The sequence below is a fragment of the Callithrix jacchus genome, chromosome 9, assembly GCF_049354715.1.
Source record: "Callithrix jacchus isolate 240 chromosome 9, calJac240_pri, whole genome shotgun sequence".
Classification (NCBI taxonomy): Eukaryota; Metazoa; Chordata; class Mammalia; order Primates; family Cebidae; genus Callithrix; species Callithrix jacchus.
Window position 1 is genome coordinate 46,110,807 of NC_133510.1, and position 25,884 is coordinate 46,136,690.

Genomic DNA, 25,884 nt, shown 5'->3' on the forward strand with positions numbered 1-25,884 from the left:
ATGAAAATTCATTAACTAGCTAATTTTCAATGTTCATGTTCTAAATTTTATTATTTTGAATACTAATCCTATTAGTACATTAAAGGAGAAATATCACAACATTTTTGGGGGTTTTTTCTGAGATGGAGTCTCACTCTGAGTGCAGTGGTGTGATCTCAGCTCACTACAGTCTCTGCCTCCTGGGTTCAAGCAATTCTCCTGCTTCAGTCTTGTGAGTAGCTGGGATTACAGGCGCCTGCCACCATGCCCAGCTAATTTTTGTATTTTTAGTAGAGACGGAATTTCACGATGTGGTCCAGGCTGGTCTCAAACTCCTGACCTCAAATGATCCACCCACTTCGACCTCCCAAAGTGCTGAGATTATAGGCATGAGCCACTGCACCCAGGCCACTTAACATTTTCAGTTAATTTCAAGATAATATAACTTGAATATTTTTACAAGTATAATTTTTATATTTATTTACATAATTTATATTATCCAACAGAAATGGTTACAATAAGTAAAAACCCAGTTTTCTTCAAGTGGGTTGATTTATACAACTTGATGTGTTGGGTATTTGTTTCTAAGACTCCCTCTGCTGCCTAGGTTTGGAAGTATTGTGAGGTTAACAAATTTTCTTTTTATAATTACTACTCAGTTGAACAGGCTTTAAAATACAGAGAGAATTATATTTTTTCTTCATTTTGTTTTGCTTTTATTTATACTTTTAAGTGAGACATGACAAGAATTGGCTTGTGTACAGATCTTGCATAACTTAAGTATTGCAGGTTTAAAAATCTACTGTTCTCCCACTTTTAGAGTGCCATTTTTCACACTGTAGATTATTAGGTTGAAAATTTTTATGGCTTAAAATCCTTTTTAGACATTAAATTTAAACAGCCTTGCTTTAATCGTAAATAGATGGTGACCACAATGACTGTTTAACTCTTTGAAGACAAGATATTTGGCCTTATATGGCAAGCTTTTGAATACCTAATGTATTAAACAGAAATTAAAACTTCATGGGATAAAGGATCTCCTCCAAATTGGTAAACTACAAGACCTTTCAAATGATTTAGCTATTTCTCCACAAATCTGAGGTATTAGGTTTTTTAAAGTGCTATTCTCCTGTGTTGTGGTCTCTTTAAACCTTTTTTTTTTAATTGATAAATATAAGAATTGAAACGAATCCCTTAATATATGTTATTTGACAACTGAAATAATATGTTAAGATACTGTTTACTTCTTGATAAATTATTGGAATAGGATGTTTGAATACTGTTTACTTTTTGGTAAATATTAAATCCAGTGGATTTTACGTAAGTATAGTTCAAATACCATTATTGTATGTGAAGATTTATGAAAATAGTGTGCAGCTGCATGGCTTATATCAAAAGTCCAGAAACACAAGGACAATTAAGTGTATACACACACACACAAACACACACACACACACACACACACACAAACACAAATGCATTTGGATTTTGGTGACTGAGGTTTGCCAATGTGGAAAAAAATAGTAGCAAATTAAAATCTCCTGTGAAAAAGTCATTACTTTATTTAAAATTCTATGCTGTTGATTATCCTTGCCTATTGTGAAAGTTAGTGTTCCTGTTTATAATATTGACAACATTTCTCTGCAAATTACGTTTAAGAATCCTAAAGTCTAATATACGTAATATATATTCAGTTGCCTGAAGAGAAACATAAAGAATCATTTCTCAATATTGTTTCCATTAATAAATGGAAATCTGTTACTTGTACACATGAAGCCATCATATATATTCACATTTTAATACTTTTTATGTATTTCAGGGTGTTGATGATGCCTTCTATACATTAGTTCGAGAAATTCGAAAACATAAAGAAAAGATGAGCAAAGATGGTAAAAAGAAGAAAAAGAAGTCAAAGACAAAGTGTGTAATTATGTAAATACAATTTGTACCTTTTTCTTAAGGCATACTAGTAAAAGTGGTAATTTTTGTACATTATACTAAATTATTAGCATTTGTTTTAGCATTACCTAATTTTTTTTTCCTGCTCCATGCAGACTGTTAGCTTTTACCTTAAATGCTTATTTTAAAATGACAGTGGAAACTTTTTTTTTCCTCTAAGTGCCAGTATTCCCAGAGTTTTGGTTTTTGAACTAGCAATGCCTGTGAAAAAGAAACTGAATACCTAAGATTTTTGTCTTGGGGTTTTTGGTGCATGCAGTTGATTACTTCCTATTTTTCTTACCAATTGTGAACGTTGGTGTGAAACAAATTAATGAAGCTTTTGAATCATCCCTATTCTGTGTCTTATCTAGTCACATAAATGGATTAGTTACTAATTATAATTTCATTTGACGCTTTATAACTGGTTTTACTCAAACATTGAGGGAACACAAATTTATGGGCTTCCTGCTGATTCTTCTAGGCATCATGTCCTATAGTTTGTCATCCCTGATGAATGTAAAGTTACACTGTTCACAAAGGTTTTGTCTCCCTTTCCACTGCTATTAGTCATGGTCACCCTCCCAAAAATATTATATTTTTTCTATAAAAAGGAAAAAAATGGAAAAAAAATTACAAGGCAATGGAAACTATTATAAGGCCATTTCCTTTTCACATTAGATAAATTACTATAAAGACTCCTAATAGCTTTTCCTGTTAAGGCAGATCCAGTATGAAATGGGGAGTATAGCAACCATTTTGGGGCTATATTTACACGCTACTAAATTTTTATAATAATTGAAAAGAATTTAACATGTATTAAAAAGTATAGGAATTAAATCTAGTCTCCCTGTGTCAGATTGCTTTTTCATAGTATAATCTTTTCTTCAACTTCAGTCTTTGAAGATAGTTTTAAGTCTGCTTGTGATACTGAAGATTATTTGGGCCAGTTATAGCTTAGTAGGTATTGAAGAGACGAAGGTTGCAAGGCCAGGCCTCGTGTGAACCTTTGAGCTTTCATAGAGAGTGTCACAGCATGGACTGTGTCCCCGCGGTCATGCAGTGGTTGGTCAAAATGTGGAGAGATTAGGACAGTTTGGAAGGTGATCCTGCTGACAAATCAAGAGCATCACTTTTGTTTTTAAGAAAACAAACTCTTTTTTTAAAAATTACTTTTAAGTATCAACTCAAAAGTTGAGATTTTGGGGTGATGGTGTGCCAAGACATTAATTTGTTTTAAACAATGAAGTGAAAAAGTTTTAAAATCTCTAGGTTTGGCTAGTTCTCTTATCACCGGTTAAATTAACATTCCATTAACACTTTTCAAATCTGACCCATATTTAAGAATAATGCTTTAAAAATAAATCTGAATAAAACAATCCTTTTAATACATTTATAATGTCACTTATTTTAAAATATATGAAGTGAGATGGTGTGGTGAGGTGAAAATATCACTAGATTAGGAGGAAAGTGACTTAGGTTCTAGATAGGTGTCTTTTAGGACTCTGATTTTGAGGAAATCACTATCCATTTCTTCATGTTAAAAGAAGTCATCTCAAACTCTTAGCTTTTTTACAACTGTGTGATTTATATTCAGTTTACAAAGGATACACTTATTTGTCAAGCTGAGCACAATCTGTAACTTTTTAACCTATGTTACCATCTGCAATGCCAATCTTGGGCAAAATTGTGCAAGAGGTGAAGTTTATATTTGAATATCCATTCTTGTTTTAGGACTCTCCTTCTGTATTAGTGTCCTTTTGCCTGCCTACCTTCCACATGCCCCATGACTTGATGCAATTTTAATACTTGTAATTCCCCTAACATAAGAGTTACTGCTGTTGTGGATATCTCCATGAAGGTTTCCCATTATAATGGTCACATCAAAATTTTGAGCCCTACATCTTATTTTCTCAGAGCTCAAAAGAATCTGACAGATACCATAATGGGATTTGACCTAGTAGCTTATTTTCAGGTGGTTGCTGATCCTTTGAACATCTCTTTGCTGCCCAATCCATTAGCAACAGTAGGAATTTTCAAACCTGGTATGAATAGACAGACTCATCCCATAGAAGGATAACTTAATAAAGATAGTGCTGAAATAATTCCTTAGGTAATCTATAACTAGGACTACCCCGGCAACAGTAATACATTCCATTGTTTTAATAACCAGAAATCTTCTTACGATGAAAAATACTTTATTTCATAAAGCTTAGTTTCTTTTGTTTTGTTTGCTTTTTGAGACAGAGTCTCACTCTGTCACCCAGGCTGGAATGCCGTGGCACTGTCTTGGCTCACTGCAACCTCCCATTTCCTAGGTTCAAGTGATTCTCTTGCCTTGGCCTCCCAAGTAGCTGGGATTACAAGCGTGTGCCATCATGCTTGGCTAATTTTTGTATTTTTAGTAGAGATGGGGTTTCACCCTATTGGCCAGGCTGGTTTTGAACTCCTGACCTCAAGTGATTTTCCCGCCTCAGCCTCATAGAGCTGTTTTGCAGAACTCATTTATTGAGCAAATATTTATTGAGTGCCTACCAGTTGTCAGTCACTGCACAAGGCACTGGGTATATGGTATCCCCAAACAAGAGACATAATCCCGGTCCTTAGGTAGTGCTAGCATGGTCTGTAATATCTTAGTAAGGCCGTTGGCATATGACCCAGAGATAACATAATGTGTATTTTAGTTTTTCAAAGAAGGGGTTTGTTCTTTAAGGTTCTGCCAGTTCTGTAATTGTTTTGCTATGATACCATTGCAACTCTTTGATCGAGCTACTTTATGTAAATCACTTCATTGTTTTTAAAGAAATAAATTTGATGATATTGTTTTTTATTTGGCATAACTATGTGATTCTATTGGAACAATTACTGTACACATTAAGGTGTATGTCAGATACTCATATTAAAATTCCCAAATGTGTAATATTCCAGTTTTCTCTGCATAATTAAAATAGACTTAAAAATCAATACTTTTATCTGGGTACAAATAAACAGGTGCTGAACTAGTTCACAGACAAGGAAACCTCTATGTAAAAATCAGTATGGTATCTGAAATGCTATGCTAAACTACAGATCTATGGGACATTGTTTAGGTACCTCTTGTTTCTATACAGAAAGAAATGGCCATACTTCAGGAACTGCAGTGCTTATGAGGGGACATTTAGGCCTCTTGAATTTTTGATGTAGATGGGCATTTTTTTTAAGTTAGTGGTAATTACCTTTTATTATGTGAACTTTGAATGGTTTAACAAAAGGTTTTTGTAGAGTTTTAAAGGGGTGGGAGAATTCTAGAAATAAATGTTATCTAATTATTACAGCCTTAAAGATAAAAATTCCTGTTGAAGTTTTTAAAAAATGCTAAATTACATAGTCTTAGGCATTAACATTTTGTGGAAGAATATAGCAGACATACTGTATCATTTGAGTGAATATTCCCAATTAGGCATTCTAGGCTCTATTTTAACTGAGTCACACTGCATAGGAACTTAGAACCTAACTTTTATAGGTTATCAAAACTGTTGCCACCGTTGCACAATTTTGTCCTAACATATACATAAACTGTGGGGCATGTTAAGTTACAGTTTGCACAAGTTCATCTCATTTGTATTCTAGTGATTTTTTTTTCTTCTAACCATGTTTTCTTCAAACAGTATATACACAGTTTAGGGGATTTTTTTAAACAGTAAAAACTATCTGAAGATTTCCATTTGTCAAAAAGTAATGAGTTTTTGATAATTATGTAGTAATGTTTTTTAGAACCCAGCAGTTACTCTAAAGCTGAATTTATATTTAATAACTTCTGTGTTAATATTGAAAAGCATGAATTCTGCATTGAGCAATTGAATAGCATTCAACTGATAGCTGTCAGAAAATGAATATTTCTTTCTAAAGATACTCAGATGAGTTATTGAGGAATAGTCATAACTAGATTAAGATTTGTGTTTTAGTTTAATAGTTTGAAGAGCCTGTTTGGGATAATGATAGTTAATTTAGATGAATTTAGGGGAAAAAAAGTTATCTGCAGAAACGTTGAGGGCCCATCTCTCCCCATCCCCCCCATAGAGCTACCTGGGTTACAATGTTTTATCCCAAAGTTTCCAGTTCCACTGTCTTGTGTTTTCATGTTGAAAATACTTTTGCATTTTTCCTTTTGAGTGCCAATTTCTTACTAGTACTATTTCTTAATGTAACATGTTTACCTGGAATGTATTTTAACTATTTTTGTATAGTGTAAACTGAAACATGCACATTTTGTACATTGTGCTTTCTTTTGTGGGACATATGCAGTGTGATCCAGTTGTTTTCCATCATTTGGTTGCGCTGACCTAGGAATGTTGGTCATATCAAACATTAAAAATGACCACTCTTTTAATTGAAATTAACTTTTAAATGTTTATAGGAGTATGTGCTGTGAAGTGATCTAAAATTTGTAATATTTTTGTCATGAACTGTACTACTCCTAATTATTGTAATGTAATAAAAATAGTTACAGTGACTATGAGTGTTTATTTCTTCATGGAATTTGAACTGTTTGCCCCGAAATGGATATGGAATACTTTATAAGCCATAGACACTATAGTATACCAGTTAATCTTTTATGCAGCTTGTCAGTTAGAAATATCCTTTATTTATAAAACGTGTTGTGGATACTTTGTCATGGTGTGTTTGCTTAAACTTAAAACCGTATTTAGAAGTAGATGCAAAACAAGTTGGCTTTTATGACAAAATAATAGAATAACATTATTTATTTCCTTTTATCAAAGAAGGTAATTGATACACAATAGGTAATTGGTTTTAGGCCCAAAGGTAGCAGCAATAACATTAATAATGGAAATAATTGAATAGTTATGTATGTAATGCTTGTCACCAGCAGACTATTTCAAGGCAGAAGTAATGACTCCATGCATATTATTACTTCTATAACTACACTTAAATCATTACCAGGAACTTTTTGTTTTGTAGTGAACCTTGAATATGTGCAGTTAATGTACCAAATTGGGTGAAAAAATAAGGGATCCATTCAAAAATTAAGAGAAATAAGTATGTAAATTATTTTGCTTATTCAATGTTCAGTAAATGGCATTCTGATCAGTAAAATGGAGAAATAAGCTAAAAATAATTGGCTAAGTCCTATTAAGTTACAGAATTAAGTGTATATTTTCATTTAAAATTGGGTGCTCATTATAAGTGGTGGTATAGCTAAATTGCTATTTTCATATCAAAATTGAGCATAAAGTTGGTTATAAAACTCTCAGTATGAACAGAAGCTGAAACCTACGTAGTTCAGTAGGGCAGCTCACGGATTTTTTTACACAACGTGTATCTTCCCATTTTACGTTAGAATTATTTTACAATAGCTGGTATACATAAACAGCTGGCACTGATTGTCAGCTAAATTAAAGTAGTAATGATCAAGTAGTTTTGTTGGTATTTGAATAATAGCGTTGCTTCATAGCTCTGTATTTCCTAAGGAAGTATAAGGCTTCTAGCTCTTTCATTACAAATTCACCCTGTGCAATAAGTTCTTTGATCTTCTCTGGATTCTTCACATCTTTGTTTTTAAGGAAAACATTCTTCAAACGCCTTTTAAAATAGTCTGCTCCTTTTGGATAGTCTCGTCCAAGATACAGCAGCTTCAAAAAGAAAGATTGTAGATTTCTAAACAATCCATGTCATATAATAATAGTTTTATAAAATTGGCAACATAATTACTTACATTTTTATAAAGATTTAATACTTCTCCTCTTAAAGAATTGGCCATTTTCATTTATCCTGTAAATTATCCACTTTTATGCATACCATACCTAAAGAAAAGGAAAATTTGTAGTTAGCTGCATTGTAGTCTTAGAAAGAAAAAAGGTTATATACATTTAGAAAACTAACTTTTTTTACATTCAATATTTCTTGAGAACTTTTTTGTTCCATTTACTGGGATATAGTTATAAACACATCAGATAAAATAACCTACTGTCACAGAATTAACTTTTCCTACAGGAGACATAAGAAGCAAAGAAGACAGTTATGATTGTGAGAAGTCATATGAAGTAAATGAGAGAGAAAGTGGATTGTCACAGATAGGTAGGTGTACCTCCTTTTTCGCCACAGTGGAGTGAGTTAGAACTAGATTTAAATCCCAGCTGCATAATGTACAGATTATTTAACTTTGCTGAACCTGAGTTTTGCTTATCATCAAAAAAGAGATTATCTTTACCCTGCTCTCTAGGCAAGGCCAGACCCATTGGACGGGCATTGAGCAGAGGCCTGATCAACTCTCGATAGGTGCTTATCCAAAGGGAGGCTAAAAACTAGCAGAAATTGAGTGAGTTAAGCAGGTTGGAATCGTAGATGGGCAGTAAGATTGGTGGTGAAGAGGCCAGAAACAACCTGTAAGAGGGTGTCCCTGAGGAACAGGTGACATTTAGTGAGAGAAATCATGCTTCTTTCTGTGTAATGTGTAAATGCTATTGAGGAGAGGAGGCTCCATAAAGGCACCATGTAAAGCCTAAACCTAGAAAGTAATTCCCACTACCCATCAGAGCTGTGGGGATTAAATAGTGAGTGTTTAACACTGCATCCCATCGGGTGGATGCAATTGAAATTTGTTCCATTGTGATTGATGTTAATTTTGATTACCCGATTAAAGTCGTGTTTGCTAAGGTTGTCCATTATAAAATTATTTCTCCAAGGAACCTAGTCCTTTTAATAGAGAATAGCATTTAGAAACTATAATCTGGATGGAATGTTTTAGAAACCAAATTCTGGGTGCTAGAAATGCTAATTACCATGGGACTGTATGTTCCCAGGTCCTCTAAGTGACAAAGCTGCAAGTGCATAAAACATGCAGATTTTGGTATTGTGTTGTATTTTTTATGTTAATCTCCATATAATCTGATACCTAATATTCAATTCCAATACTACAGGGTTTATTTTCATTTCCCCTCTTTACATGGGTTTAATACTCTTGTCCAACAATAAGTCTGGTTCCCACTTGTCCTTAATACATTTACTTTTTATAATCATCACTCCTCTCACTATGTAATCAAATTCCTGTTGCTGTCACCAGTCAGCACACACACTACTCTCTGAGCTCTGCCACCTAATGTCAGTGCCACTGCCACCATCCTACATGCATTGTCTTCTAATTACTCCTTTCCCCTAGCCTACTCGGGCTCAAGCAACTTATGCTGCTGGATAAGGCTCACCTTTTGTTCCCATTCCAAAAACCTGTGCCACCATGTCCTTCACCCTAACAGGATACCCTCCTCATCCTGCTGGGCTGCTGCTGTGTATAGTCCCTTACTTCCAGAGGCCCTACTCACTGCATTTGGGCTCCAGTACCCCCTGCTGGGCTACTGCCTTGCCAGCCTTTCTCTCAACATGCCCCTTCCCCAGATGCCTGCCTTGCTCAGCCCCACATAATGGCTTTTGGACCGAATTATTCTGAAGGGGCAGGAGGAAGCAATTTTTTTTTTTTTTGAGATAGAGTCTCTGTCACCCCAGCAGGAGTGCAGTGGCAGGATCTTGGCTAACTGCAACCTCCACCTCCTGGGTTCAAGCGATTCTCCTGCCTGAGCCTCCTGAGTAGTTGGGACTATAGGCGCTGGCCACCATGCCTGGCTTTTTTTTTCTTTTTTAAATTTTAGTAGAGATGGGGTTTTACCATGTTGGCCCGGATGGTCTTGATCTACTGACCTTGTGATCTGGCCACCACCTCGGCCTCCCAAAATGCTAGAATTACAGGTGTAAGACACCACACCCACGCACAACATATATATACTTTTATTTTTTTGTGAGAGCGAGCTCTGCTCTTGTTGCCCAGCCTGGAGTGCAATGGTCCCTCTATTTGTAATATATATATATTTACAAATAGAGGTGCCAGTCTACTGATTTCTGGCCATGGTAACAAAAATTGCATGTATACTATATACAGTATATATACTATATAGTTCATATGTATCTATAAATATGCATATATAGATGTGTATATATATGAACCAAATTTATCAAATTATACTTTATAAGTGTAATTCACTTATCAATTCTACTTCAGCAAAATGTAATAGAAATGCCAGCAAAAGTCTAAGAACAGAGCTAAGAGATGCTGAGGTAACACATGGAAGTAGAAATTGATCTAAACCCCAAGGCTACCAATTCATGAGTAGCATAGGTGACTCTACCTGCCCCCAGTCAATGGCTGCACAGAACTTGGGGTATGCTTCTCTGGGGAGGGAACCCTTGGAATACGCACTTGAATAAATGAAAAAACCTGAAAGGCAGTTGCTGCCAGCATAGCAGTGAAGCCAAGACCTTTTCTTGCTGAAGGTCATAAATTTACTGCTTTTCTGGCTCCTCTTAAGGGAGAAAAAAAAATCACACCAGAACCAACATTACTTTTACATTAATACTTGTAAAATTGTATTTATTACTATTTATGAGCTAATTCACATAACAAGCATACTATGTAGGCCTATTTTCTTTCCAAGTTCACTGATACTTGCTTTCTTGAAATTTTCTGTTCTATTACTTCAAATTGCTTTTCTGCTTGCTTTCGTCTCTATCACTTCTGAGCTTTCTTCCAGTCTGATCATTCTTTTCTGTCTAGTCTTATGACTGAAAAGACAGAAATGCTTTTTAGATCTGTATATATGGGAAGCTTATGGACTTTGAACTTCACTTAGGGTGCTCTGAGTGGGTCTTTACTGGGCAACCTCTGATGTCAGTATCTTGTTTTGTTTTGTTTTGTTTTGTTTTGTAGACGGAGTCTCTATTGCCTAGGCTGGAGTGCAGTGGGGATCTCGGCTCACTGCAACCTCTGCCACCTGGGTCCAAGTGATTCTCCTGCCTCAGCCTCCTGAGTAGCTAGAGTTACAGGCACGTGCCACCATGCCCAGCTAATTTTTGTATTTTTAGTAGAGATGGGGTTTCACAATGTTGGTTAGGCTGGTCTTGAACTCCTGACCTCGTGATCCACCTGCCCCAGCCTCCCAAAGTGCTGAGATTACAGGCATGTATCTTGGATTGCTCCTCCTGGGCTGGTCAGTTCCCTAGAGGAGAGTCTTCCAGCCTTCTAAGGATTTGCCTATTAAACATTCAAAATGAAAGAGGAATGCAAGTCCTGTATCCAGCACTGTATATACCTAAATTCACTTAATTTTGTTTCCAGTGTGCTTTTTATGAACTCTAGAATGCCTGAGGATGCCCCAGTCCAGGGTCTAGTAATACTTTGTCCAGAAATAAACCTCTAGTCTTCTACGGGAGTAAGGTAGTAGAGTTACTTAGAGGTGTTTCTCAAATAGCTTTCATGTAGTCTGCTTTAATGTATTTCATTCTTCATTTCCAATTTTGGGGCCTCCGTTTCAGTGCCTTTTGAGAATTTTGCAGAGTAAATTGGGTTTTTCTGGTGTGCTAAGTCACATTCATTCACCTGTTTTCCAGCTGCTAACATTTTATTGCTGTTTTCTCCTGTCCCCACTTTTCCAATTTTATTTTACTATAGATTTAGTAGTTTTGGAAGGGAGTAAAATCAGATGAGGGTATTAACCCACTATATTAACTACTTCATTTTTTAAACTTTTTTTTTCTTTTGGCATACAGCCATTACCAGTGTGAAATAATCTTATTGAAGAATGATTCTTATGCTGGGTATGGTGGCTTCTACCTGTAATCTTAGCACTTTGGGAGGCCAGGGTAGGAGGATGGCTTGAGCCTAGGAATTTGAGACCAGCCTGGGCAACACAGTGAAATCTCATCTCTACTAAAAGTAAAAAAAAAAAAATTAGGCATGGTGGTGTGTGCTTGTAGTCTCAGCCGTTTGGAGGCTGAGGTGGGAGGATCACTTGAGCCCAGGAGGTTGAGGCTATAGTGAGCCATGATTGTGCCACCACTCCTGCCTGGGCAAAATTCATTTTGAGACTCTTATCTCAAAACAAACAAACAAACAAACACCTCTTAGGAACCATGTGCTTTTCAAATAATTTAAAATTAAATCTACATAGATGTAATTTCAAATTGTAAACTATAATCTGTTTAATGCCTGACGAACAGCACAGCTTCATTTAATTCACAATTTGTAATTTGTGAAAGCTTTTAGGGACCTGGCTTAAGTTGTCCTTTTTAGTTGTTGGTCTTTTTTACAAATTATGTATTATAAAAGACTTGCCTAGAAAAAATGTAACTAGTGTGGCTAAGGTACATTTGTTCTTCTTTGATACGTTAACTTATATGAATTAATGCAGTTTACCTTGAAGCATTTAGGTTTATTTTAGCCATTAAGAGAAATAGGTCTCCTTGGGTTCACAAAGTTGTGAATAAACAAATTGAGTTCAGCCTGGCCCTGGGGCTGCTCCTGAACTGTGCATGAAGTCATTGAGGTTACTGTTTTAAGAGCCAGGTGAGTTAAGGACTAAAAGAAGCCACCTATGATTTTGAGAACTTGGAGGTGTTGGCTGGATAAGAGAGGGGCTGCAGTGCCCATTGATAGCTTTTTCCCCCCAGTAGTTCTACGCTGAGTTAAGACTTAACCAGTTCCAGTTCTGAGCTAATGGAGAATTGTCATCTTATTGGGGGTGATGGTGCCCAAGGTTGTTAATCATTCTTCCCCATGGGGTAGAGTGAGAGCTTCAGTAAAGCCTCTCCTCTAAAAGCCCCACTATTTTAAGGTACCTTGGAATGACTGTACCATCTCCTTACCCCCATCAAGTCTAATTTGAGTTGACTGAGGTGTTTTATCATTAAACATTAGTTTTACTGAAACTAATTTAAAAGGAAATCTTAACTTCCATACCAAATAGCTACGGTAAACTGAATAAGAACTCTGTACAAAGTCGCTATTAAAATTTTTTATCTTGCTACCAGGATATGGATGTGAAATACTAATAAATATTACACAACCTGGATTTGTTATAATGGGTATGACAACACTTTAACCCACAAAGACTAGCTTGGTCCTACTATTTATGAATAATGCATGTAGTCAGTAACGTTGGAAGGGATCGAGCATTCTAAACTTAGAATTCAGAGATGAGAAATGGTGCCAGTAATTTAGAAGTATTTCAGGTCTCATAATGCTAAAACAGGGTGTAGGTATGCCCTAAAATTATAGAGAACTCAGTCGGGCTTGAGGAAAACAGCCTCACTTAATTCTAGTTTTCCTATTGGTGGAAGGTGCCAGCGTTTCTTCATGTGGGAGGAGACTGAAATTCTGAAGGTTGTGCTACTGGTTAGTACAATTAGTCTGTGACCTTGGGAAACTAATGAGTTTTTGGGGCCTCAGCGATCTTCATGTTAAGGAATACTTTACCCAGGAATTACTTCATATTCAATTCTTGTTTAGGGCGCTCTTAGGAAAAAGGGCACTTAGGCTGCACAGAAAGTAAACAATAGAGCAGAGAGGAATCCGAAGATCATTATTCTTAAAATAATCAACCTTCCTGGAGCCAACTTACTTCCCTCTTTAAATTGTCAAACGAGCCCCATCCCCCTGCTGGCCTAAACCGCAGTGGCCCAGGCAGCCCACTGGGTATCCGCTGCTTGAACCAGTCTCAAGCCGGTTCCCTTCCTTCTCGAAACCTTCACTGAAAGATCGCCCACCAACACACTCCAGGAAATAATCTGTCAACGTCAGAGACGCTCAGAACCCTCTTCCCCACACCCGGTGGTCCTCGCCCAGAGCACACTTCACCTCCAGACCCCAGAATCCGGGAACCGAACAAAACTCCCCGGCGGCGGCACTCACGCACTTTTCCGCACGCCGGAGCAGTTACAGCCTCCAAGACTTCGACCCTCAGTCCGTCGACTGCGAAGCGGGGCGGGGTTGGGGGAGGTGGGGCAAGCTGCAACGAAGGGGGCGGGGCGCCGGCCGGAAGGGCCCCAGCGCAGCTGCGCACTTTTGATAGAGCTCGAGTGGGCGGGGCCTGTCGTCCGGACAACCCAGGAGCTTCCGTCCACACAATCTGAGCTCAGGCTTTGCTGACTACGGCGGCGGAACTTGACTTCTAATGGTGAGCAGAGCAAATGAAGCAGACGGGTGGAGGAGCGACCATTGATTCTGCTTCACCAGTGTTAAATGATGCAATAAGAGCCGGTCATATATTACAGCCGAGCGGGTTGGTTTGGGAAAGAACTCAAACCCCGGGGTGGGTTGGCCCTCTTCTCAGCAATGACTTTCCTTACCTGGCTCGGGCGGACAGGTAGGAGTCCCAAACCAGTTTCTGCAAACGGGAGGTAGTCAAAGCTGTCACACGGTATCCTGATCTCTAATGTTGCTAAGCTTGAAAATGGGTCCCAAGCTAGTAACTTCCAGTAAGGATAGACGTTCCTACTAAATTCTCTCTTATTGCAACTTGGCGGAAATGTTTTAGTACCTCTCTAGCAGTTAAAAGCTGATGCAGTTTACTCTGCTTTGAAAAGATGTTTTATGTTGTCTTTTGTGGGAATATGAATTGCTTTGTGATTCAAGTACTCACCCTGCATTAGTTAAATATGATAAAGCTTCTCATTTTGTTTTTCTGGACTCCTCAACTGCCATATTTTCACCAAGGAGACAGGCCAATATATAGCTATGAGAGTATCTCTGTTCTGATTTTCTTTCTTTCTTTCTCTTTCTTTCTTCTTTTCTTTCTTTCCTTTGTTATTTGTTTGTTTTTATGGAGTCTCGCTCATTCGCCAAAGCTGGAGTGCAAGGGTGCAATCTCCACTCACTGCAACCTCCGGCCCCCAGGTTCAAGCAATTCTCTGCCTCAGCCTCCTGAGTAGCTAAGTTTACAGGCACCTGCCACCATGCCCAGCTAATTTTTTTTTTTTTTTTTTGTAATTTTTAGTAAAGATGGGGTTTCGCCATCTTGGCCAGGGTGGTCTTGAATTCCTGACCTCGTGATCCACCTGCCTTGGCCTCCCAAAGTGCTAGGATTACAGGCGTGAGCCACCGCGCCCGACCTCTGATTTTTTTTCAATGTGGTTTCCATCAAGATATTTTCTATTATTAAAACCAGAAGAAGTGGAGAATGTAATTCCTTAATTAAATTCATTAATTAAGGGAAAATATGGAGTGCATTCTTTGTACTTGGCACTGGGCTAGAAGCCAAGGATACCAAGAATATGATGACAACCCTGCTTATGGGATACAGATAAAACAAATTAATTACAATATGGCTTTACAACTGTAATAACTGAAGTGTCTAAAATGGGGTAACACAAAGTTGGAAATGATAAAATTTCAGTGAGGGAAACAAGGGGAGGAAAGAGTGGTACTTTTCAACCTGTCTAAAGTAAAAATATGAGTTTTCACAAATGGTGGGAAGAAATAGGGAGTGGAGAGCATTCCTGGCAGAATGCAAATGGACCTTAAGCGAATTTACAATTGCTAATAAATTGGGAGAACAGTAAGCATCTATTTGTTACTTTCCAATTTGTTGCCTAAGTTTCTTCTTAGATCCTTCTCCCAATGTTTCCCAAAGTGTGGCCCGCAGTACTTGTTAAAAATGCAGATTCCAGAAATCCACTCAACTCCCAAATCTGTGTTAGTTTCATAAGTAAGGAATTGCCACAAACTGAGTGGCTTAAGGAAAAGAAATTTATTGCCTCACATTTACGGAGATTGGAAGTCCCAGATCATAGTGTCAGCAGGTCTGTGATACCTCTGAAGGCCTTAGGGGGAGATCTGTTCAGACTTCTTTCCTGGCTTTTAGTAGTTCCTTGGCTTTACAATATGGCTTTACAACTGTACAAACTGAAGTGTCTAAAATGGGGTAACACAAAATTGGTAACACATGGCATTCTCCATCAGAGAATATATGTCCAAGTTTCCTTTATTATTATTATATAAGGACACAAATTCATATTGGATTAGGGACCCACCCTATTCAGTATGGCCTCATCTTAATTTATTCAGCATGGCTTGATTTTAATTTAATAAAATCAACAATGACCCTCTCTCCAATTAGGTCAAATTCTGAAGTACTGGGGATCAGGATTTCAACATATGAATTTCTCTTTTTGTTTTGAGACTGTCTCCCTTTGTCACCCAGGCTGGAGTGCAGTGGTACCACCATGGCTTACTGCAGCCTCAGCCTCCCTGGTTCAAGCAATTTTCTGAATTCAGCCTCCTGAATACAGAGTGGGAGTACAAGGCACATACCACCACATCCAGCTAATTAAAAAAAATTTTTTTAGAGGCAGGGTCTTGCTTTGTTGCCCAGGCTGGTCTCAAACACATGGGCTCAAATGATTCTCCCACTTTGACTACCCAAAATGCTGGGATTATAGGAGTAAGCCCGTGCCCCCAGCCAACATATGATTTTTTTCTTTTTCTTTTTCTTTTTGAGACAGAGTTTTGCTCTGTTGCTCAGGCTGAAGTACAATGGCGCGATCTCGGCTCACTGCGACCTCTGCCTCCTGGGTTCAAGTGATTCTCCTGGCTCATCCTCCTGAGTAGCTGGGGTTACAGGTGCATGCCACCACACACAGCTAATTTTTATATTTTTAGTAGTTAGCCAGGCTAGTCTTGAACTTCTGACCTCAGGTGATCCACCCGCCTCGGCTTCCCAAAGTACCGAGATTACAGGTGTGAGCCACCATGCCCAGACAACATATGATTTTTTTTAGGGATACAATTCAACCCATAACATGTTCTGAACCACAGTATAGGAAGAGAAGTGAGTGTATACACGTTTAGTCCAGAAATACGCATTTCTAACAAGCTTCGCACATGATTCGTATGCCCTTTGAACTTTGAGAACTACTTCACTACATAGTGGCCCTTATGACATGTAAGAGAAATGAGGATATGTACTTACCCCAAACCCAATTTATATTAAAAGTACAAGTGAGAAGTGACAATTTGCCCATCTTTAAAATATGGCTACTTGAGAACCAGAGCAATGCTATTTACATATTCAGCTGCTTAGTACTTATTTCACAATAGAAATATGTTAACTATTAATTAATAGAAAATATGATGAAATAGAATCTATTTGTAAAAATTATATGGCAGCAAAGTCTCTACTGTTTTATCTCCACTGCCTTTAAGGCCGTTTTGTGTGCGTAAAATAACAGATTCCCTTTCTATAAAAACCATCAGCCTAACTTTACAGAAAAGTTATTTCTTTGTGAGATCATTCCCACACATGCAAATTTGATATTAGTGCCAGTAATTGGTCAATGATATATTGTCCTTTGAACCTTTAAACCAGTGCCTTCTTTACTAGTACTCTGTTAAGTAACAGGGCATTTTATTAAACATGGATCATTGATTGTCCTAAGAAATAGTGTAAAATCTACATATAAAAATGCTTCAGTAGGTGAGCTTAGTTTTCCTATACTATTTGTAGTTTTGTCTGAATTCTTTTTAAAAAAACTTTCTGTTTTGGGATAATTTTAGATTTGCAAGAAAAGTTACAAATGGTACAGAGAGTTCCCTTCTGCCTTTTACCAAGCTGCTTCTAAGTTTAACACCTTACATAATCATGATAGTTTTTTTAAAAGTATCAGAATTCTCTTTAATATTGATAAATTATTTTGTTTTCCAACTTTTAGGGTCCCAAACCGAAAAAGGTATGTAGAAATTTTTTCAAAATAGATAGTTGTGTAATCATTTACAGTGTATGAATAGAATATTTGCAGAATTATAAAATATTTTTATAGTTTTATAGACTTTACTAAGCTTACTTTTTAGACATGAATGCTGTTTAAATCATGGAATAATCCTTTACAACAATAGGACACATTTCAAATTTGACATAAGAGAGTTCTGATTTCACAAATACTTTTAAAAATAGCTTTTAATGTTTACTTATGTCCAGATTTGAGACTTTTTGCTACTTCTGCTCTAGAAAATGTTGGCTGAAGAACCCCTTTTTCTTCACACCAGACATATACATAAAATTTTCATTATAAAATGTGCTGTGGCTTGAAAGTGAAATCTAAGGTAATATGACTTTAAATGGGTTGCATGATAACACAGACTTGGTGTTTTTTTGGTACTGTTTAGAAGTTTGAGTTCAATAAACGATGTAGTGCTCTATATGTCCAGAATGCCTTTTTCTCTCTCCTTTACTTTGTAGATTTATATGTCAAATTGGAGATTATAATCTATTGGCTGGCAGGCCACGTTTACCCTGCAGATGTATTTTGTTTGACCTTAGAAGTGGTTAAAAAAAAAAATTAGTTGCCAACCGATTTTCATGCAAAAATCTGATTTCCACCTATTCTTTAAAAAATTGGAAACATTTTTTATTGAAATTAAAAACACTGGGCCTAAATAGTCCTATAAAGCAACAAGTGGCTGGGCTGCATAACAGCTATCCCTTTGAGGAATGCATGAAATCTTCAATTTGCGATAGTCTGGACCATAACCAAATATCTTACTTTATTTACCTGCTTGGTCCCAGCAGGAATTTGGGTCTGGAATGCCTGCTTTAAGGCGTATCTCAAACGTCACTTCTCTGTAAATTTTCCCATTGTGTTCTGTTACAGAATCAATTATACTCTGTTTTCTTGTTTTTTATTTTGTTTTTTCGAGACAGTCTCACTCTTTCACCCAGGCTGCAGTGCTGTGGTGCGGTCTTGACTTACTGCAACCTCTGCCTCCTGGGTTCAAGGAATTCTCCCACCTCAGCCTCTTGAGTAGCTGGGATTACAGGCACGTGCCACCATGCCTGGCTAATATCTGTATGTTTTGGTAGACAGAGGGTTTCACCTTGTTGGCCAGGCTGGTCTTAAACTCCTGACTTCAAGTGATCCTCCCGTCTCAGCCTCCCAGAATGTTAGGATTACAGGCGTGAGCCCCCATGCCTGGCTTATACTCTTAGGTTTTCATAGCACCTGCATTCATACATACCTCAGTTATAACCCTTCTATCATTTTATTGTAATTATTTATAATGATGAGCTTTTCAAGGTCAGGAGCATGTCATTTTTATTTTTACATCCATAATATTTAGCACAGTGCCTGGCACATAGTAGAAATTCAGTCAGTATTTGTTGAGTGAATATGTGAAACCCCATTTAATCTACCACCCTTAAAAACACTTGGGCTCCTTAAAGGAAATGTTTATATAAAGTGTATTTAATATTTATACAGTTAAGCATTTCTTTAAAAAATACTGTTGAGTGCCTTTTGTGTTTGCTTCTGTCAGTCACTTGGACCCATGACCAACCTGATATTCTTTTAGGAACTGTGGATATAACTAAACAAAACTTGTGAAGGCTCTGGAAGCATTCTTTTGGGGGGAGCATTCTGGAGGGCTTATGTGTGTCTACAGTCATTCATTGATTTGTGTAGACATTCATTTTCTTGCTTTTGACTGTGAAATCTTAGAGGCATCATTTTAAATCTGAAAACTCATTGTTCTAAATTACTTTGGTGCTTTATCATATACATGGGTGGATTATTATGCTTATAGTATTGTTTCTCTGAAAGAAATTTGATGACAAACCCAAGGAAGAAATCACTTACTTTTTTTTTGTGACAGTTTCACTCTGTTGCCCAGGCTGGAGCGCAGTGGTGCAATCTTGGTTTACTGCAACCTCCGCCTCTCAGTTCAAGAGAAGAAATCGCTTACTTTTTAATTATTTCATTTTTAAATATTGCAGTTTGGAGGTGAGGTGATCTATAAAGGGAATTAACTGTATAAGCAGGAAAACATTGAAGGATGTTTTATACTTTCTGCCTTTTTATAGTCTTCTTAAGGGAAAATTAATAAGCACACATGATACAAAATTAAAATAGCATTATGCAATTGAAACTTTTCTTCTACCCAAGACATTTGATCTGCACTCCTATAACCACCGTACACCTTTTCATAAATTTTCTAAACATTAAAGGGTGCACACACAGACACACCCAGACCCCTTTTCTCACCATGTATGGGAGCATTCTGCACCTTCTATTTTTCCCTTAATAATATTTTATCAATTGTAGGATACTTGGCTCTTTACATTTTACCATTACTGAAATTGAGATGTGTCTTATAATAGCATCTCACAATCATTGTAGTCCTGGATTGACATCCCTTTCTTTAACAGAGGATGTTTACTTGTGTCACTTGGGCTTATTCCCAGCCTTATACTACTTTTAAATTCTATGCCTGAGGGTTTGAGCCCACACCAATGGTATGAGTTAGATTGCAAATCCACATGAACTGGCTTGTGGTTTAAATTCTCAGGAAATTTTTTTCTTCCTTCTACCAGTGTCAGAGTTGAGATATGCAAGGTTTTATTTATTTATTTATTTTTGCTGTGCATTACTGTGTTGTGGGATTGTCTTTCCCTATATTCAGTTTTATACAGGTGTTGCCTTTAACTCCCATCTTAGGTGTTATTTCCTTCTTTAGCTTTAATAAATACATCTTACATCTGATGCCATCTTAGGTTCAGTGGAGTATACCTTGGGGAACTTTTTGTTTTGGTGTATTGAAATTGCCTCACTCTTTTTCAGGGCTGCATCATATTCCATTGAAAGTAGGCAACATGATTTTTATGTTGGCCCTATTTTTTGCTATCACAATCAAGGCAGCAACGAAGATTTTTATATATAAGTTCTTGCAAACATGGAAGAATATTTATTTCATTGATTGAGCAGTGTTCAAGGCATTAAGTGAACAGTAGTAAGATGAAGTTCCTGCCCTCATGAAGCTTACATTCAACTTGAGGGTGGGAGGTGAGACAGGAAAATAAATAGTGTAATTTCAGATAGCTTTTAATACATAGTGACCAAGTAAGAGGTCATAAAAAAATGTGGGGTGGGGCTAATGATAATGCTATTTTACATAATGTGATTAAGGAAGGAAAATTTAAGAAGATACCTGGATGAAACAAGGGAATAGGTCAGTAATTACCTGGGGGAATGAGTAGGCTAAACAGGAGAAATAGCTGTTGCAAAGAATCATAGTTTAGAATGACCTTGTTGAAATGCCAGTGTGGTTATAACAGACTGTGTGAGATAGAAAGTGAAAGATAAAAACATGGCATGGAGACAGATAGTAGTTAAGCAGGAGCTGGTTTGCAGTTCATGGCCAAGTAAGCCGTGGTAAAGTGGTTTTTTTTTTTTTTTTTTTTTTTTTTAAAGATGGAGTTTCGCTCTTGTTGCCCAGGCTGCTGGAGTGTAATGGCACGATCTTGGCTCATGGCACGATCTTGGCTCACCGCAACCTCAGCCTCCCAGGTTCAAGCGATTCTCCTGCCTCAGCCTCCTGAGTAGCTGGGATTACAGGCATGTGCCAGCACGCCCAACTAATTATGTATTTTTAGTAGAGATGGGGTTTCTCCATGTTGGTCAGGCTGGTCTTGAACTCCCAACCTTAGGTGATCTGCCCTCCTTGGCCTCCCAAAGTGCTGGAATTGCAGGCATGAGCCACTGCACCCGGCCAAGTGTTTGGGTTTTATTGTGAGTGTGATAGGCAGCCTGGGAAAGTTGTAAATGGAAGAGTAACATGATCTGATTTACATTTTTAAAGGATCAGTGTGATTGGCATGTGGAAAATTCACTGTAGGAGATACAAGAGTAAAAGTAGAAATACCCTTTAGGAACCTATTAAAGCAGTATAGGTTAGAAGTCTTCAAACTGAGAAGTAAAACATACTCTCACAGGTGTACAAAGATTTTCTAAGGATGCAAGGACACAGTTTTATGGAAATCAATCTCCAGAAGATTGACTTCCATATTTACATTTTCCTGAAAAAAAGTAGACATAAGGTCCTGCCTTTTTACCATTGCATCCTCCTCTGTTGCAATCACCCTTCTTTACAAAGCAAAGCTTCTCTGTTACCTATTCTCATTCTTTTTTTTTTTTTTTTTTGAGATGGAGTCTCACTCTGTTGCCAGGCTGGAGTGCAATGGCAAGATCTTGGCTCATGCAACCTCCACCTTCCGGGTTCAAGTGATTCCCCTGCCTCAGCCTCCCAAGTAGCTGGGATTACAGGTGCACACCACCACACCCAGCTAATTTTTCTATTTTTAGTAGAGACAGGGTTTCACCATGTTGGCCAGGATGGTCTCGATCTCTTGACCTCGTGATCCACCCGCCTCAGCCTCCCAAAGTGCTGGGATTACAGGCGTGAGCCACCGCTACTCTCATACTTAGTGTGATTCATTACCCTTGGGCCTGGGATGTGATACCATCAGACAATTCAAAACATTGATGTTGGCAAAGCTTTCTTTAATCAAGCCACCAAGGACTTCCTGTTTTTGTCTGCCATACCTGTCCTTTTGGAAGTGGTGAAATGTGTCATTAGAAGTTTTGAGACACTGTGAATCTCTACATATTTTAGTGTGAAGTGGTGATAATTTTTGTTTAGTTACATTGCCCATTAGATTACTATCAAATGATGGTACCAAAAAATTGATCAAGTTACATTGTGAGAGATTTTTTTTGGTACTATTGTTTGATAATAATCAACGTTTTGGTATCACACCACAAATATAATATTAATTTTTTTAGTGAAAAAGGATTAGGGTGTCATTAAAAATGTGAGTGTAATATTTTTGTGCAGATTTTAAAGTTGCCTTTTGAAACTTCATGTAATTTAAATTAGTACCGTTCATCACAAAAGCTAGAAAATTGTGTAAAACTATAGAAAAGGTTACAGTACCTGAAGTACTGTTAAAACACACATTACTGCATTTATATTAATATATTTTTATCAGAAATGACATGAAATACAGAAGACAGTGATTAATTAGACTGTGAGAGGAATTGCCTTACAAATTGTTGAATACCTAGATGATTCCAGTTATTCTCAGTTGATAATTTACGCCTTTCTTCCACTCAAGAAAATGGCATTATTAATACAATTTTGATATTCAAATTTGTGCTTAGGAATACAACTATGGGCAGGGTGCAGTGGCTCACGCCTGTAATCACAGCACTTTGGTAGGCTGAGGTGGATTGATTACAAGATCAGGAGTTCAAAACCAGATTGGCCAAGATGGTAAAACCCTGTCTCTTCTAAAAATACGAAAGTTAGCCAAGCGTGGTGGTGAGTGCCTATAATCCCCGCTACTCAGAGGCTGAGGCAGGCAGAACTCGGGAGGCAGAGACTGCAGTGAGCCAAGACTGCGCCACTGGACTCCAGCCTGGGCAACAGAGTGAGACTCCGTCTCAAAAAACAAACAAAAAGGAAATACAACTGTGAAGAGATTTTACAAAACTTTTAATACTTTTATTTGAATTGATTGTATTTTATTTGATCAAAATGGTGCTCAATTACCCCCAGGAATGGGACTGTAATGAATGGCAAAAGGGAGGTCCTTATTGCTATAACCTGTACTTTAAATTCTATTTTCATTTAGGAACACTGTCTTCACAAACAGGCTTCAGTTGCCAAAGAATTAGTCCCGGTTTTTAGGGAACATTCAGTGCTGACACTAAAATATAAATGCTATAAAGTTCAGGACATTAAAATTGCATCTTTTTAAAACAATGTATGAGGGAATTAAATCAATTTATACCTGGCTCATAATCAGAAATGAGACGGATTGCCATGAGGGTGCATATAAACATATTTATTTGTACCAAAAAAATGAAGTCAGACTGTCTGATAGAAAGTAAGTCTGATGCTGCTCTTTAAGTGTGAAAACAGTTTTGCCAATTAGGTAAATAGTAGACATTTTTAATTCTTCAAATGAGCTAAATCTGCAGCTTTAAGATTTTGGTGAAAGTGTTAAGATAAAAAAGTTATGAAAAATATTATTTTGATCTTTCCATTTCCATTATATTAGGCTTAAGATTTTTTGGACCACCCTTTCTGCTAAAAACAATAAATAATGCTCACTATAATACATACCTGTAGATCAAAGCTATTATCTTAAAAGATTTAAGAACCGATTAAGATAGGAAGGAATTATCAGGAAAAAACGTTGAGTGAAGACATGAACTGAAGAAGTAATGGAAGCACTACAAGTGTTTTTGTTTGTTGGAGATGTAGTCTCACTATCGAGTTGAAGCTGGAGTACAGTGGCTCGATCTCAGCTCACTACAGCCTTCGCCTCTGGGGCTCAAGTGAATCTCCTGCCTCAGCCTTCCAGGTAGCTGAGACTACAGGTGCTTTCCACCGTACCAGGTTAATTTTTTGTATTTTTGGTAGAGATGAGGTTTAACCATGTTGCACTGGGTGGTCTTGAACTCATGAGCTCAGACGATCTACCTGCCTCGGCCTCCCAAAATGCTGGGATTACAGGCATGAGCCACCATGCCCAGGCTGTTTTTGTTTTTTGTTTATTTTAGAGACAGGATCTTGCTCTGTCACAAAAGCTGGAGTACAGTGGTGTAATCACAGCTAACTGTAGCCTCGACCTCCTAGGCTCAAGTGATCCTCCTACCTCAGCCTCCTGAGTAGCTGGTACTACAACCATGTGCCACCATGCCTGGCAATTTTTTTTTTTCTTAGAGATGGGATCCTAAAGTATTGTCCAGGCCAGTCTCAAACTCCTGGGCTCAAGCAATTCTCCTGTTTTGGCCTCCCAAAGTGCTGGGATTTCGGGCATGAGTCACCATGCCCAGCCTAAAGCAGTTTTTATCGTGAGGGCATTTGCAGAGCTGGGCAGAACTTGGGCTTTGGACTTCATAGCAAAAATGAAAGCCAGACTGTGGAATGATATCTTCAGTGTGCTGAAAGGAAATAACTGCCAACTTAGAATTCTGTACCAGCTAAAATAAGAAAAAATAATAAAAACATTTTTTCACAAATAAAAACTGAGTTTGCTACCTGCAAAACAGATTATACATGTAAGGTATAAAACAGTAATCATAATAAAAAGCCTATGAGTTTAAAAAAGCTAAGATACATGACAGCAAACAACTCAGATGTTCATCAGTTGATTAATCAGTAAACAAAATTTGGTATATCCATACACTGGAATATTATTTGGCCATAAGAAGGAAGTACTGATACATGAAACAGCATGGATGAACCTTGAAAGCATGCTAAATGGAAGAAGACAGTCACAAAAGACCACATTTTACCTGATTCCAATTATATGAATTATCTAGAAGAGGCAAATCTGGAGACAGAAAGTAGATTAATAGTTTCCATGAGCTAGGGGTTGGGAAGAAGTGGAGAAGAACTACTAATGAGTATAAGATTTATATTTTGGGATGATGAAAAATGTTCTAAAATGGATTGTGGTAAGGGTTACACAACTCTGTGAATATACTAGAAACCATTAAATCGCACATTTTATATGAGTGAATTGCATGGTATGTGAATTATATCTCAATAAAATTATTTAAAACATGCATGAAAATACTAATGCATCATTTGATAGGGGAAGGATAGATTGGGTTAAGCTGAGTTAAGGTGGGAAAGAGGATACAGATGTTGATATAGTAGATATATTGACTTTCTACAGCAGCCATTAAAATTATGCAGTGTATAACTTCCAAACAGGTAGAGAGAACATAGTGGAATAATTTTAAAAATCAGTTGAAAGGTTACCAAGAAAGAATACCAAAAGAATAACACCCAAAAATAAGATAGTATATTTAAGCCCAAATGCATCAGTAAATACGTGGAATATAAATGGATCTATTACTTTTGTTAAAAGAGAAAGATTGTCAGATGGGATAAAGAGTAAAATCTAACAATAATCTTTTTACAAACAGCCACTTTAAGAATAAAGATTCCAGGCAGGGTGTGGTGGCTTAAGCCTGTAATCCTAGCACTTTGGGAGGCCGAGGCAGCTGGATCACGAGGTCAAGAGATTGAGACCATCCTGGTCAACATGGTGAAACTCCGTCTCTACTAAAAGTACAAAAAATTAGCTGGGCATGGTGGCGCGTGCCTGTAATCCCAGCTACTCAGGAGGCTGAGGCAGGAGAATTACCTGAACCCAGGAGGCAGAGGTTGCGGTGAGCCGAGATCACGCCATTGCACTCCAGCCTGGGTAACAAGAGCGAAACTCCGTCTCAAAAAAAAAAAAAAATAGTGAACTTAGTCCCAATATGTAGTTTTTCAACCCTTGCCCCTGCTCCTTCCCC

At 37.5% G+C, this 25,884-nt stretch overlaps 4 protein-coding genes across 14 annotated transcripts in view; 3 read left to right on the forward strand and 1 right to left on the reverse strand.

Moving 5' to 3' along the window:
- KRAS (KRAS proto-oncogene, GTPase) overlaps window positions 1–6,410 on the forward strand; it is a 52,103-nt gene extending 45,693 nt beyond the window's left edge. For 4 of the 9 annotated variants that reach the window (XR_013522739.1, XM_078339081.1, XM_035256056.3 and 1 more), the window contains one exon: window positions 1,799–6,410. Coding sequence is in view for 4 of the 9 variants with exons in the window: in XM_078339081.1 (XP_078195207.1) it covers window positions 1,799–1,915 (117 nt within the window). In the remaining 5 variants the exon portion in view is untranslated. The remainder of the gene's footprint in view (window positions 1–1,798) is intronic. The other 5 variants (XM_035256059.3, XM_078339080.1, XM_054238270.2 and 2 more) reach the window with 2 other exon arrangements.
- A 234-nt stretch (window positions 6,411–6,644) lies between these two features.
- On the reverse strand, window positions 6,645–13,728 carry ETFRF1 (electron transfer flavoprotein regulatory factor 1). 3 transcript variants are annotated; one of them, XM_035256062.3, is made up of 3 exons: window positions 13,653–13,728; window positions 7,631–7,718; window positions 6,645–7,547 (listed from the first exon to the last, which is right to left on the reverse strand). In XM_035256062.3, the coding sequence occupies exons 2-3, from the start codon at window positions 7,679–7,681 to the stop codon at window positions 7,326–7,328; spliced, it is 273 nt and encodes a 90-aa protein (XP_035111953.1). In that variant the 5' UTR covers window positions 7,682–7,718; window positions 13,653–13,728; the 3' UTR covers window positions 6,645–7,325. The 3 variants fall into 3 exon arrangements, with proteins under 3 accessions (XP_035111953.1, XP_035111956.1, XP_035111954.1); XM_035256065.3 differs by having other exon boundaries at window positions 13,649–13,728; XM_035256063.3 differs by having other exon boundaries at window positions 13,595–13,728.
- LOC144577814 (uncharacterized) lies at window positions 8,260–16,370 on the forward strand. Its single transcript, XM_078338155.1, has 3 exons — window positions 8,260–8,300; window positions 13,453–13,913; window positions 16,240–16,370. Exons 1-2 carry the CDS (start codon window positions 8,260–8,262, stop codon window positions 13,883–13,885), a joined length of 474 nt encoding a protein of 157 aa, XP_078194281.1. The 3' UTR covers window positions 13,886–13,913; window positions 16,240–16,370.
- The window catches only part of DNAI7 (dynein axonemal intermediate chain 7), an 83,110-nt gene continuing 71,088 nt past the window's right edge, over window positions 13,863–25,884 (forward strand). The window contains 2 exon segments of the mRNA XM_035256047.3: window positions 13,863–13,984; window positions 13,987–14,018. Of these exon segments, the coding sequence (XP_035111938.3) occupies window positions 13,927–13,984; window positions 13,987–14,018 (90 nt within the window). The 5' untranslated portion in view covers window positions 13,863–13,926.

Coding starts and splice junctions, on each gene's coding strand:
- ETFRF1 (XM_035256062.3), bottom strand. CDS start 7,681: ATGAAAATGGCCAATTCTTTAAGAGGAGAAGTATTAAATCTTTATAAA. Junction 7,548..7,630: donor TATTAAATCTTTATAAAAAT/GTAAGTAATTAT, acceptor TTCTTTTTGAAG/CTGCTGTATCTTGGACGAGA.
- LOC144577814 (XM_078338155.1), top strand. CDS start 8,260: ATGGGCAGTAAGATTGGTGGTGAAGAGGCCAGAAACAACCT. Junction 8,301..13,452: donor GAAGAGGCCAGAAACAACCT/GTAAGAGGGTGT, acceptor TGCTTGAACCAG/TCTCAAGCCGGTTCCCTTCC.